Genomic DNA, 13,454 nt, shown 5'->3' on the forward strand with positions numbered 1-13,454 from the left:
AATAACCTTCCACACACGTATTACTTTCCATTTATTAGACTTGCGCAGAAAACAGAGACAGCGGAAGAGAAGGGGCACATACACTTGAGAAGCCAACAAAAATAAATAACAGATGACTGACAAGAGTAGAGCTGCTGTAGCCCAGTTACACGAGGGCTTTGGATGAAGCCGACCGCAGACCTCAGCTCATTCACACGTCCTTAACACTGAAGTCGAGCTCCTGTCCACGTTCCGTACGTATGAGCTGTGAGGTCACGTTTCCGCTTGTGCTTGGATCCAAACTACACCAGACTGAGCCCTTCGACCCACAGGTCTTACATGTGCCTTGTGTTCATGTAACCAAGTTAGTCATTTGCAGTGGCAAGACGAGTGGATTCTCACTTCAGCAGCGCCGCGGTGTGGTGAAACTTGGCCCAGGTGTAAAAAAGGGTGTACACTTACAAAAAACCAAACGAGCGAATGTCAGGAAAATAGTCACGAGTCTACATGTCGGAGGGCAGGAAGTGGACACGGTGGCTGACTGCCTGCTCCATGGCGCTCTTGAAAGCCCGGTAGGACGTGGTGAGGGGCAGCTGGAGGTGGTTGGATCCAGGGAGACACTGTGGGAAGAGCCCCTGCTCCCTCTGGTCCCCATCAGAAGAGGAGGAGGAGGAGCTGCAGGAGGCCGGGTCAAGGAAGGAGATGCGTGGAACGGGGAGGAGTCCGATGGCAGGGAGCACCTCTGTCCCGGTGGAGAACTGAAGAACGTCCTGCAGGGTGACGGAGCTGCGGCCGACTGAGGGGTCGAGAGGAGACACATCAGGTTCACCGTCACATTTGCAAGCAGCAACCAAGAGGGACTTCTACCTTCACAGTCCAGCAGGAAGCATCTCCAGAACTCATGCACGACCTCCTCCTGCTTGTGAAGTTCTGTTTGGGCCGAGAATGAGGCGTGGAAGAGTCTGTTCAAAGTATCGACCGACAGCTGCAGTGAGGAGTTGCAGAAGACTCCATAAAACCAGGATGGGAAGAGCTGGACCTGCAGGAACCAGGAGGCCCCGACGGGCCAGACGGATGAGACTGAGACTTAAAGAAGACCATGGAAGTCATGGTGAAAGGTCTACCTTCTGAAACACACCCAGGGTTTGTAGACCTTCCCGGAGTCTGAAGAACAAAGAGTGAGGGGTCACATGACAAACAGAGCAGCTGGCCTATGCGATATTCATGGAGGGTCACCAGGGGCCCCTGACCTTTGGAGTGGCAACTGCATGCGGGTGATGAGCGTGAAGCTAACCAGGTCCTCCACCAGGACGTCCCTGTCCTCCAGCGTCATGACTGGACGGTTGCATCCAGCCAGCTCCAGATACAGCACACTCTCCTTCTGAACTCTCTGCAGCTGCTGTACGGAGTCTGCTTTCATCATCTAGAAACGCCAGTCGCAGGGAGCAGGGAGAGCGGGAGGTCAAGGTCGTGGTGGGGTGGGGGTGCGGGGTTATGCGTACCCTGGCGACAATCTTGGTGAAGGCCGTCCCCGGGGTCATGTGACTGAGGCTGAGAGGGCAGTTGGGCGGGTAGTTAAACAGACACTGGAAGAGGGCGCTGGAGAAGAAGCCCAGGGGAGGACCTCCATGGACCAGAGCCAGAGCCAGCAGGCAACCCACGTCGAAGTACAGGTCATCAGCTAGAGCTAGACACAGCACACTTCAGACGGCCGCTCACTGAGGCGCCCCTGCCCCTGAGGCTCGGTACCTCTGGAGTCCAGCCGCAGGCTCTTGCATCCCTCGGGACCCTCAAATACGGCCGAGTTCTGGATCTGGCCCACCAGCTGCTCCAAGAACCGCTGACGAGCGGCCACTCTCAGCCAGGGGCTGCTGGGAAACGAAGTCCGAGCTTCGTCTCTGAACCTGCAAAGCAAGAAGATGAGGAGACGAGACGAGGACAGGAACCTGGTGATCTGCTGATCCACCTGCGGGTTCTCACCTGACTGACAGCGGGTGTGTGGGGTCGAAGCCCTGCCGCCTCACCAGATCCAGACCTGCGTTCAGAGCACTGCTCTCCACCAGAACTTCGCTCCACGTCTCCGCCTCCTGATCGGAGAGCAGCTGAACAGCCAGAGCCTGAAGGACCTCCTTGTAAGATCTGGGACTAGGTGCAGGACTAGGAAGAGCCGCTCTGAGGGGTGTTCGCCATCATTACTCAAGCGTGGTCGAGGGCATGTGATCAGTCAGTGTGCTCAGTACCTTTTGGAAGTGACAGGCGAGTGGGAGGAGGAGAGACGGCGTTTGGTGAGGAGACTGACCCTGGATTGACCTTGAGGAGACGCCATTAGGGAAGCTGGAGACACAGAGATGACATGAGGACATGAGTTGGACTTCACACTACGGGTTCTGTCTCCAGACAAAGCTCTTTCAGCTCAGACGTCCGAGGTGTCAACACAAGAGAGTCTGGTTCTAGCCGCAGACCTGACCCCGGCTGGAGAGCTGCACTTTGTCTCGGGGAACTCTCGGCGGGGGGTGAGCTTCTGGCCTCAGGCGTCTAGGTGTCCAGCGTGACTCCACACAGACATGATGGATGCCGGGCAGTAAAGGGTCTGATGGCTGTCTGGGCGCACGACATGCTTCAGAAGCAACTTCTCAAACTCCCACAACACTGGGGTGAGCAGCTTCAGCTGCAGGAGACTGGTGCTGGGGAACAGGAGCGCAGTGCAGCTCTGCGGTCCGGGACTCGCGATGTGTGCGGGTGTTTGATAACTCAGGTGTTTTGGCCTTTATTAGGCTGATAAACACCTGACTTTATTGACAGACAGATCTGCTTCACTGCAGTCACTGTTCTCACCGCTGTGATCTGCAGCTGTCACTGCATGAGGAGCACAGTGAGGAGGAAAGAGTGACTGAAGATCACCAGACCATTCATGGATCACTTCTGACGTCTGGATCTGGACTTCACTGACTAGAACCTTCTCCATCCTCAGTCATCTCTCTCACTGTGGTCAAGGTGTCGTGAGAGCAGCGTGGACCAATCCAGAGGCTCCGTATTACGCAGCTTGTTTCTGCTGTTTCCTTGTAAAACAAACACGACGAGACTCTCTCATGTTTAGTTTTGGCTGAGAGACGCCACATTCTGTTAAAGCTGTGGCTCAGCTCCGTCATCCGTTCAGTTCTGAGGTGACCAAGACTCATCATGTGAAGAAGTGACAGAGAAATGAGGAGGTCAAGCCGGTGTTGGTCAATCGGTTGTGGAGCGGCTCAAGACAACTTCCTCGAGACCTCGTAGGTCACAAACCAGCTATTCAGCGCAGCTGAGCAGGAAAAAAGGGACACGGCCTGAGGCTGCACAGCAGGGGGCGCAGCGGACTCAGGCCACCCGAGACAGAACCCGCAGTGTGAAAAGCCCCACGGTTTGAGGTGGACCCACCTTGCCCATCTGTGGCCTTGGAGCAGTCACTGCAGGCCCAGTCCTGGGTGTCCAGGCTCAGTCCAGAGCACTTCCTGTGGGTCCCAGTGGAGCCGCAGAGGAGACAGCGGACGACATGGAACCAGCTGGACAAGACAGCAGAGCAGAGGGGTCGGCTTTGTTGTCAACCTGTGTGTACATGTGTCGTGTGCTTCTGTGGACCCATCTTTGACAGGACACTGATCCCATGAGGACATTTTGGTCGGTCCACTTGGAGGTTTGAGGGTGAAAACGTCAAACTGACTGGGTGATTCTAACTGGGTTTGGCTCAGAGCCCTGGTTCAGGTGAGCCATGTGTTTAGGGGGCGAGGCTGGGGAAAGGGCGATGGCCAGGGGAGGCCCCCACGAGGACAGGGAGGAGTACATACCCGGTCTTTGCAGAGTGCGAGCGTCCGCTGCGACAGACACAAGTCTCAGCATCACAGTTGGAGTAAACCTGCAGCAGCTCCGAGTACGCGTTGGCCTCCAACTCCCATGATGCATCTCTGCAGAGAGGCAGAAGGAGGGTCAGCTGCCTGGACAGCAGCAGGGAGCCGGCCAGCGGGAGCCCCCTCACCTCTCGGGGATGTAGATGCCCATCCTCAGCATCTCCTCCTGGTACTCCTTCTTGTTGTTACACAGAGTGCACTTGAAGAAGAAGAGTCCAGCGCTGAGTGCCTGGTGCTGTAAGACACAGAGCTGTCATCAGAACCACCTGTCTTGTTGAGGTGGGTCCACCAGGGTCTCACACCTGCACACAGTCTCGGTGGAACCAGCTGCCATGGCAGCTCGGGCACTTGAGCACGGAGTAGGACAGAACCGGGTCCAGGGAGTCCAAACAGACTGAGCAGGTCTGGGGCAGGCTGAGCTCAGAGGTGACGCTCATGGTCTGGGTGGGACTGTGGTCTGGACAGAAGGACCTGCACGAGACACGTGTCCGGGTGAGCGGCAGGGCCAAGGACCGCCTCGCAGCAGCAAGTGACACTGACGGGAAAAGTCCGGTGAACTGGGAGAGGAACCTGTGGCTGCGGCCGCAGGGAAAGTGAACCATCTTCCTGCAGCTCCTGATGTTGCACCCCACCGACGCACCTGTCTTCTTACACACCACACACTTCTGGGACACACACACACACAACACAGCACAGCACAGCACAGCATGGAAACATGAAGTCAGCGGGCACCGAGGCCAGTGGAGCGTCAGCAGGAACCCACCAGTCTGGAGGAGCGGCGCACTTCCATCTTGATGTCATCCACCATGAAGCCCACGATGCCCTCGTGCTCCTTGCCACGCTGGTACACACCGCTGGAGGTCAGCTGCGAGGTCACACGTGTGAGTGGTCACTTCATGACCAGACTGACACAGGTCTTGTTTTAAAGAACATCCTCACAAAAACAACAAGATCCCCATGAAGTCAGCCACATGATAATCTTGATCTTCACCTCAATACGGATGGCTCTCTGTTGTCAGCCACAGTCCAGATGCTCTTGGACATCCGCTCGCTCACACTCACCAGACAGAAGTAGTGCACTGAAATGTTCTCCTCTGTGACGGTGAACTTTTCTCCAAACAGGTTTGGGTCATCGTCCGGGAGTCTGCACAGGACACAGCCTGGACAGACATGAAACCAGTGACGCTCAGTGACGCTCAGTGACCACCATTCAGACAAGCCCAGTCTCACGCACGCACGCGCACACACACCACTCACAGTTCTCCATGCCTGCCAGCTGAGATGCTGCTTTTGTCCTCATGCTCTTGATACCTGCACAAGGTCAGACGCAGCACACAGGTTTTGTTATCAATTGAGACAAGTACACCTGATTTACCTCTATTAACATCAGGACTCAAAACTGAGGTCTACAGAGAACTATATATATATTTATATATTCATTTATAAATAAAACGTACATCGTATGCACATAATTTGTGACTAGCTTGTCGATGCTTGGCGAGGTATTTTGATGGACTCACTTCATTGACATTATCAACCCAGACAGATCGCGCGATTCACGTTGCAGGTACAAAGTCGACTTAAGCACCTCAGACGGGTCCAGGCTCGATCAAGTCTGAAGTGAACATGTTCGGTCGCAGTCAACCCTAACCTCGATTCCACTAAGCCCCAAACCAGCAGTGCGACTTCAGTCGTGACCGTCTGTCGGCCCCGTTGTGTGCAGAAAAAGAAACACTGGTGACGTCACAAAGGCGCTCGGCAGCCACGAAGTTCGAATCTCGACCGTCACTTTCGGGACAGAAGACAGACATGCTGCATGGCCGCTTACTTTGGTGTCCAGGCGGACGACTCCTCAGCTGGGAAAACTCTTTGCGCCGTTTCAGACTCCAGACGATGGCGACGTTCAAATTTCCCCCTTCAAAACAAAATCTGCGTCACTTCCGGTCCACGTTCTTCTTCTTCAGCTTCCGACGCCAGCTGGGCCGCGTGCAGCAGTGACCTCTGCCGGTCATCTCAAGTGATGCGCGCTGACGTGCATGCGGTGGCTCGTTCAGAATCAAATGTATTGCCATGGTCAGTTCTTTTCTGCACGTGTCCCACATTCGTTCCGCATTAGCATAGTGTCGCGGCGCAGTTCTGGGACCAGAACGTGGTATATGCGTCGGTGCTGATAACAAACAAAACAAAGCTGGTGTGAGAACTCACGCGCCTCTCGGCAGCGCTTACCCTGGCGCGCGGGCACGGTCTTGCACAACGGGATGAAGTCAAAGCGCACTGGACAAAGTGTATGGTAGGGGTGAATGAAGTCCAAATGTGTAGCGACCAGCTCTGGCCAGCAGAGGGCGCTGCAGCTCTGCGTCTGTTTGGATGAGACGCCGTTCTTTTAAAAATAGTATACCAACATGTTTACCACCCTGGCACCTTCACATCTGAGGCCGTGGTTCTCGTTGAGCATTGGGCTGAGTGTGAAGGGAGTTTGAATTCTAGTCACTGACGCAGAGACGTCATGACTCGACCCCCGAACTCCCGGCTGTCCGCTGGCGTGACCCCATCTGAACGGGGGACCGCCGGTCAGAGCCGGGCGCAGCTGGATGTTTGGCTTTTTGGGCGTGTGAGCGCTTGTTTTCTTCCCTCGTGGGGACTTGGAATTGGAGCTGAACACATCGGATCCGCCACGTTCTGACGGAGCTTCCCGAGAATCCAAAGCGACATGTGTGTCCTCGCTGTGGGTGACGTCAGCAGGAGGCGTCACCCCCCCCTTCAGGTAGACCCGGCTGTGACCCGGACAGAGGAGCCAGTGTGACGACGCGGTGCCAGGTGGAAACCGCGAGTCTCTGGAGGAGCAGCGAGCAGGAGGAGCGAGGAGAGAACAGGGAAGTGGAACCGCCGGAGAGGATGTTCAGCTGGGTCAAGCAGGAGCAGGGCGGCCGCAACAAGGACGGCGAGATGTACGCCACCGTCACCGACGGACTCCAGAGCCTCTACACCAAGAAGCTGCTGCCGCTGGAGGAGACCTACCTCTTCCACGACTTCCACTCGCCGGCGCTGGAGGCCGCCGACTTCCAGAGCAAGCCCATGGTCCTGCTGGTGGGACAGTACTCCACCGGGAAGACCACCTTCATCAGGTAGGCGACCCCTCGCATCAGTCCAGACGGACGCGGACCAGCTCCGCCAGGAGTGTCAGCCTGGAGGTTGACGTTGGAAAGTGACGCAAACGGGACTTCAGAGTGGCCGGATGGCCGCTTGACTCGCCGTATTTGTGTATTTACGATACAAAGTTCGACGAACTGAGCGCTTTGCGGAAAAGTCCCGCTTTGCCGCGCCACGCTCGCGCGCTTCTTAAATCTGCGAGAATTCAAACGCGCTCTGGTTCAGCGTCTGCGGTTGAGAACTGGCAGTTGACCGGGCGCCGATGACTTCATCATCATCATCGTCATCATCGTCGTCATCATAAAAGTGCTTTTGTTTTTGAATTAACCCTTCAAGAGACAAGTGGAGCTCGGGGTCAGGTGGGTGTAACCCAGGTCTGCCGCTCTTATCGCTGCTCTGCAGAGAGAGAGAGAGGCTTGTTCCCCTCCGACACGAACCACAGTGTAATCTGAGCTGTGTGTGTGTTGGGGCGCGCCCTGCCCTGAGGAAGGAATCACGGGAACAGAAAAAGAATGCCATGAATCATGGGAGTCTGCTGCCAGGATATTGCAGAGTCGACATATTTTCTCGTGGAAGTGAGAGTTGTCGAACCTCCAGCCGCTGTCCTGCGCCCAACAGCAAGAGATTGACCTTTGACCCGTTCTCACGCCGAATGTTGACTCTCCAACCAGAGCCACCTCAGAGAAGAAGACACGCTGGGGACCTGTGGGGCCTGGTGACGATGATGATGATGATGATGATGAAGGAGAGGGGCTGGTTGCAGCTGTCTCTCCTCTGATCCCCCCGCAGCGCTGATGCTGCTGCACATCTGGAGCTGATGAAGCATCCCCACATGGAGAACCTCTTCTCCCTGTGTTCCCTCTCACGTGTCTAAGCTGCGCTCGCGCTGCGCTCGTCTTCTGTATCTGACGGTCCAGCTCACCCCGTCACCCAGGCGGGACCTGGCGAGGCACCTGAGCGTCCCAGCTTACAGCAGCTGGAACACGAGGCCAGACCCATTTCTCGATGCTGGTCTGAATCATTGCAGCCTTCCTGCTGCTGACCTCTTCACCTTTGGTTGCAGGTATCTTCTGGAGCAGGACTTCCCAGGGATGCGGATCGGACCGGAGCCAACCACGGACGGCTTCATCGCGGTGATGTACGGGGAGAACGAGGGCGTGGTCCCGGGCAACGCTCTGGTGGTGGACCCCAAGAAGCCCTTCAGGAAGCTCAACGCCTTCGGAAACTCCTTCCTCAACAGGTCAGAAGACGCGCACCTCCGCTCCACGCACTTGACCCGGAGGGCGAATCTTTGAGTGGCATTCCAGAGACGGACGATAAATTTAGCTTGAGAAGGTCCTTCCTCCAGCCACGTTGGCGAGCGGCGGGGAGAGGAAGGACAGTGGAGTGTGTCCTGGTGCCAGGGAGGAGCCGTCCACAATAGAGGGAAGTGTGAGTGCGTCACCACGTGTCAGCCAGCAGACTTGTTTTTTCCCGCGTTTCAACACGTGGAGTGGATTTATAACACGGCGAGGGTGAGGTGACCTGGGGGTCACACTGGCAGCGAAGGTCTGAACGAGTGACGTGGCTCTTTGTCGTCTGCAGGTTCATCTGCTCTCAGATGCCGAACCAAGTGCTCCAGAGCATCAGCATCATCGACACGCCGGGAATCTTGTCCGGAGAAAAGCAGCGCATCAGCCGAGGTGTGTGTGTGTCTGAGTTCGCCTGCGCCCCGAGGAGCCGGCTCCTGAGAAAGAACCCGCTTCCTCTTTCTCCCACTGTGATTGGTTGACTGGAATGCAAGGCATCATGGGAGCCGCTCTGGTCCAAGTCAGCGTGACGGAGTTTGCACTGACACTGGTGACTGAACTGGAGAGACGGTTGTTCCCCTGTTGGGGCTTGTTTTCCTCACGTGACAGTGTGTGTTCTTGCACTTTTATCTTTGTGAGATCCTGCCGGTCCTCACTTTGTCAAGCCTCATTCTGAGGGTTAAACCTACAAAACAGCGTAGTTATTATCAGGTCTCAGTCTGGTGCAGCGTAATGGTTCAGTTTCGCCATTTGTTTTAGATGGTTAGGTTTAGGGGGAGACGCTGGGGAAAGGGTGATGGCCATGACAGTCCTCTCTAAGATAGGAGGACAAACGTGTGTGAGGTAGGAGCGCAGCATCTGACCGTGGTCTTGGCTTCCGCTCCAGTCTTCAGCTCCCTCTCAGTCTCAACGCTTCCCGACCCCTGGTCCAGTAAGGAGTTGAACCGATGATGCATGTGCGTGTGATAGTGTAGTGACGGCTCGGTTGGAAACAGGAAGTGACTGGAGTCGACAGGAAGTTTAGTTTCATTTCTGTTGAAAATGATACTCGTAATGAAGCGATAAAAGCTTGAGTGAGGGAGAAACGCCGCAGCGTTCTAGTGAAGACGCACACACACACACACGCTGGTGTACAGTGGCCCCACGGTTCATTATTCATGAGGTGGTTTCGGACTTCAGTCACTCGGCGTCAGAAGGCCGTTGCCACCTCCATGAGCCAGACACGGTCACATGTTGTAGCGCTCCTCATCATCTGCTGGGTGTGGCCTGGCCACGTTGAGGACCGGGCCCAGATCAAGCGTTTTGGCAGATGCTGTGTCATCACTCGTGTGGAGAATCTGAGCCGAGGTCACGTGACCTGCGGCTGGAGGCGTGTTTACTGTCAACTGGACCTTTGGCAGGAGCAGGATGAGGGTTTCAGGCCTGGACCTGCTCCACTTGCTCCCTGCTGGTGATGACGTCATGATCTGGAGAGGCTCAGCTTTGGCTTACGTCGGCGCCTGCAGGTTACGACTTTGCCGAGGTCCTGCGCTGGTTCGGGGAGCGCGTGGATCGGATCATCCTGCTGTTCGACGCACACAAGCTGGACATTTCCGACGAGTTTTCTGAGGCCATCCGGGCCCTGAAGGGCCAGGACGACAAGATCCGCGTCGTGCTCAACAAAGCCGACCAGGTGAGTGGCGGACGTGGTGGCCCCGCCTGCTGCTCACCGCTCACTCCCCCCAGGTGGACACGCAGCAGCTGATGAGGGTGTACGGCGCCCTCATGTGGTCGCTCGGGAAGGTGATCAACACTCCTGAGGTGGTCCGCGTGTATCTGGGCTCCTTCTGGGCCAAACCTCTGCAGAACACGGAGAACAGGTGAGTCGGTGTCTGGCTGTGGGCCACCATCCTCTCGCTGCCGCTCAACCCCCGCAACCCCCCCGCAGGCGACTGTTTGAGGCAGAGTCCCAGGACCTGTTCCGGGACATCCAGAGTCTCCCCAGGAACGCCGCACTCCGGAAGCTCAACGACCTCATCAAGAGAGCCAGACTGGCCAAGGTGAGGCGATCATGTGACAGGAGTTTCAGCCAATCACAACTGCAGAAGAGAAACTGAGTCTGGTGGAATGTGGTGTTTCTGCTTCCAATGTTGCGATAACAAACACCAGCGACATGAGCACCAAGGTCACAGGTCCGTCACTCACGAGCCCATCGCTGCCCCCTGCAGGTCCACGCCTACATCATCAGCTACCTGAAGAAGGAGATGCCGTCTCTGTTTGGACGAGAGAAGAAGAAGGAGGAGCTGATCATGCGGCTGCCCGAGATCTACGCCATCCTGCAGAGGGAGCACCACATCAGCCCCGGGGACTTCCCCAACGTCAACAAGATGCAGGTACAACTGCAGCTCCACACTCGTCTCCACATGATGGTGGTCCTGCTGCAGAGAGGAGGAAGTGATGGTGGTTGGGAGCAACCATCCCTCTAGGCTGCGCACAGCTGATACGCTCTCAGCACAGAAACATCTACGCTGCGCGACAAAAATCCAGACATGAAGCCTGGTGACATCAGAGCAGTCAGATGAAGCGCTCACTGCGCTGCTCCACCGCGTGTTTCCTTCCTGTCCTCCGGTGCAGCGTGCGCCCAGTGACGGCGCTACATCCACAGCGTGGAAGGAAGAGCAACTAGAAGAGCTGCCATCTGAAGGGAACTAGTGGAGCTGGCTGATGTTGAGGAGCTGCTTTCTCTTCAAGTGGCTGGTGCTTGGTCCAAATGTGGGGGGGCGGAGTCACGCAGAGGAGAGAGGATGGGGTGGAGCTGAGGAGATGACGTGTGGAGGCAGTGGAGAAGAAACCTGTTCCTTCTTCACTGGAGCCTGATCCACAGAGCTCACTGTTCCATGAGGAGCGCTCACTCACAGAAGACAAAAGTCACTCTCACAACAGACGGATTCAGGAGCCTCATCCATCCGTGTGAGAAAGGATCAATGTTTGTTGCCCAACTGAAGCGACTGAAGCGCTACTGTGATGATGACGATGATGATGAAGCCGGCGCCTCTCGCTCACCTGTGTTTCAGGAGATGCTCCAACACTACGACTTCAGCAAGTTCCCGTCTCTGAAGATGAAGCTGATCGAGTCGGTGGACAAGATGCTGGCCAGCAAGATCGCCGTGTTGATGGCCATGATCCGCGAGGAGGAGACCAAGCAGCCGCCCGCCATGGTGTCCGGCGGGGCCTTCGAGGGCTCGCAGGAAGGCCCCTTCGGCCGTGGCTACGGCGAGGGGATCAGCGCGGGCGTGGATGCGGACGACTGGATCGTGGGCCGAGACAAACACCGCTATGACGAGATCTTCTACACGCTGATGCCCATCAACGGCAAGATCACCGGCGTCAACGCCAAGAAGGAGATGATGACCTCGCGGCTGCCCAACACGGTTTTGGGAAAGATCTGGAAACTGGCCGACCGAGACAACGACGGGATGCTGGACGACGAAGAGTTTGCGCTGGCGCAGCATCTGATCAAGATCAAGCTGGAGGGCTACGAGCTGCCCGCCGAGCTGCCGCCACACCTGGTGCCGCCCGCGCACCGGAAACACCCCACAGCCGACGCCCTCTACAACCACCACGAGGACTAGAGCGCACTCTAGCGGCTGCCAAAGACACTGGCGGCTCTCCAGACCGCTGGTCCGGGTCCCATCAGCTGATGTTTTATTTTGGCCTGTCACATTTCCTGTGTCAGGCTTTTATTGTGAATGGCGACGTCATATTTATACCTGACGCCGCACAATGTAAACACAAAGTGCCTGATCCAACTATTGCAAGCTGAACGTGAAGCACTCGCTCTGGCGACCCCTCTGGTGACGTCAGGTCACTGCAGCACAATCTCCACCTACAAAGCCAAAGAGGCGCTTTAGCTTTTCAGAGTTAAACTGTGTTTTTAAAGACACACACGAACCCATGACGCTGTCCACACGGTTGAACAGGAAAGTCAGGGTGCAGAAGGTCAATGGGAGCGCTGTGACCTCTGTGACCTTGCCTGAGGTTGCTCGCGCCACTCTCGGTCCGCCTGAACACACGTCGCTTTCTTCTCTCGCTTCTCTCTGCTGCAGCTGTTGTCATCAGAACTCAGACTTCTCTGTGCAGCTGTGGAGCTAACGCTTCAGCAGATTAAAAACCTGACTCATCTTCCACGTGACAAACGTTCCAACGTCTCCTGTGGTCATTTCCGCTGGAGGCCTCACCAAGTCAGCCTCCTCCACTTGTCCGGATCCGGTCACGTCCTCATCCACCCAAACCCTCTGGAAGCAGGCTGGGGCTCTCTCCAGGGATCTGCTGCCTGCATGTCTGATGTGGCACCTGCTCTCTGAAGTAGAGCCCTGTGCTGACTCCCCTCCTGAGGAGTCTCTCCAGTCTGGTGTGCGGCTGACGTTGTGTAACTGAGGGTGGTTGTGCAACGTCCTGTTGCTCAGTCAGGAAGCTTGAGTCACTCATTTGGTCCCTGGAAGGAAAAGGAACCTTCAGATTTGTCACAGCTTTTGCTGAAGGTTTCCTCCTGCAGCTTCCTCCCTGGACCTGTCCAGGCTCAGCAGGACCCTCCCCCGCCCCACCAGGAGCCGCAGCGAGGCCACACCACCAACGACTGTTTCACTTCTGCATTTAGTCTGGAAAACATGCGACTGTTGCTTTTTCACGAGGAAATGTGCCTGTATGACGAATGGACATACCACGGCCTCCAGGGGGCAGCAGATGGATGTGGACTCCGGGAAGGGTGTCCAGCGTATGGACTCATGCTTCTGTTTTCTGCATTCACTTTGGCTTTGGTCATGGTCTCGGCAAGGCCCTTCATGTTCATGTTGTCCTGAGCCCAAGAGGCTGTAAATAAATCCTCTGTCTCTCTGGGCTTCTCCCTTCAGTGGTGGCCACAGCGGATCATCTTCTTCCATCTCCCCCTGTCCTCTGACTCCTCATCTCTCAAACCTCCAAACCTCATGTCCTCCTTCACCACCTCCATCAATCTCCTCTGTGGCCTTCCTCTCCACCTTCTGCCTGGCACTTCCAACATCTCAACATCTTCATCTACCAATGTACTGGCTCTCTCTCTCTCTCCTCTGTCCATGTCCAAACCATCTCCATCCAGCCTCTCTGACTTGGTCTCCTGAACACCTGAGCACATGTGCTG

At 56.1% G+C, this 13,454-nt stretch overlaps 2 protein-coding genes across 7 annotated transcripts; one reads left to right on the plus strand and one right to left on the minus strand.

Annotated features, from left to right (window-relative positions):
• Positions 1-24: 24 nt before the first annotated feature.
• Positions 25-5,806, minus strand: g2e3 (G2/M-phase specific E3 ubiquitin protein ligase). Of its 6 annotated transcripts, none has more exons than XM_053844494.1 (17): positions 5,689-5,805; positions 5,118-5,171; positions 4,923-5,020; positions 4,624-4,725; positions 4,401-4,522; positions 4,163-4,331; positions 3,989-4,095; positions 3,801-3,917; positions 3,394-3,518; positions 2,220-2,313; positions 1,960-2,151; positions 1,729-1,883; positions 1,482-1,666; positions 1,230-1,402; positions 1,104-1,143; positions 847-1,018; positions 25-775 (listed from the first exon to the last, which is right to left on the minus strand). In XM_053844494.1, the coding sequence occupies exons 2-17, from the start codon at positions 5,158-5,160 to the stop codon at positions 483-485; spliced, it is 2,187 nt and encodes a 728-aa protein (XP_053700469.1). In that variant the 5' UTR covers positions 5,161-5,171; positions 5,689-5,805; the 3' UTR covers positions 25-482. The 6 variants fall into 6 exon arrangements, with proteins under 6 accessions (XP_053700469.1, XP_053700466.1, XP_053700468.1 ...); XM_053844491.1 differs by having other exon boundaries at positions 4,401-4,525; positions 5,689-5,804; XM_053844493.1 differs by lacking the exon at positions 5,689-5,805 and adding an exon at positions 5,449-5,667 and having other exon boundaries at positions 4,401-4,525.
• Positions 5,807-6,277: 471 nt separating this feature from the next.
• On the plus strand, positions 6,278-13,157 carry ehd4 (EH-domain containing 4). The gene is made up of 8 exons (XM_053844516.1): positions 6,278-6,985; positions 8,074-8,250; positions 8,595-8,692; positions 9,805-9,971; positions 10,025-10,158; positions 10,227-10,338; positions 10,507-10,671; positions 11,353-13,157. The coding sequence occupies exons 1-8, from the start codon at positions 6,756-6,758 to the stop codon at positions 11,908-11,910; spliced, it is 1,641 nt and encodes a 546-aa protein (XP_053700491.1). The 5' UTR covers positions 6,278-6,755; the 3' UTR covers positions 11,911-13,157.
• The last annotated feature ends 297 nt before the right edge of the window (positions 13,158-13,454 follow it).

Source organism: Synchiropus splendidus, chromosome 16 (assembly GCF_027744825.2).
Source record: "Synchiropus splendidus isolate RoL2022-P1 chromosome 16, RoL_Sspl_1.0, whole genome shotgun sequence".
Taxonomy (NCBI): Eukaryota; Metazoa; Chordata; class Actinopteri; order Syngnathiformes; family Callionymidae; genus Synchiropus; species Synchiropus splendidus.

What these genes read in the sequence shown, in the direction of transcription:
- g2e3 (XM_053844491.1), bottom strand. Translation starts at nt 5,160, where the DNA reads ATGAGGACAAAAGCAGCATCTCAGCTGGCAGGCATGGAGAACT. An exon ending in TGCGCCGCTCCTCCAGACTG is followed by an intron (nt 4,526 to 4,623) that starts GTGGGTTCCTGC and finishes TGTGTGTCCCAG; the next exon opens with AAGTGTGTGGTGTGTAAGAA. An exon ending in CAGTTCACCGGACTTTTCCC is followed by an intron (nt 4,332 to 4,400) that starts GTCAGTGTCACT and finishes TGTCTCGTGCAG; the next exon opens with GTCCTTCTGTCCAGACCACA.
- ehd4 (XM_053844516.1), top strand. Translation starts at nt 6,756, where the DNA reads ATGTTCAGCTGGGTCAAGCAGGAGCAGGGCGGCCGCAACAAGGACGGC. An exon ending in AAAGCAGCGCATCAGCCGAG is followed by an intron (nt 8,693 to 9,804) that starts GTGTGTGTGTGT and finishes CGGCGCCTGCAG; the next exon opens with GTTACGACTTTGCCGAGGTC. An exon ending in AGAGAGCCAGACTGGCCAAG is followed by an intron (nt 10,339 to 10,506) that starts GTGAGGCGATCA and finishes TGCCCCCTGCAG; the next exon opens with GTCCACGCCTACATCATCAG.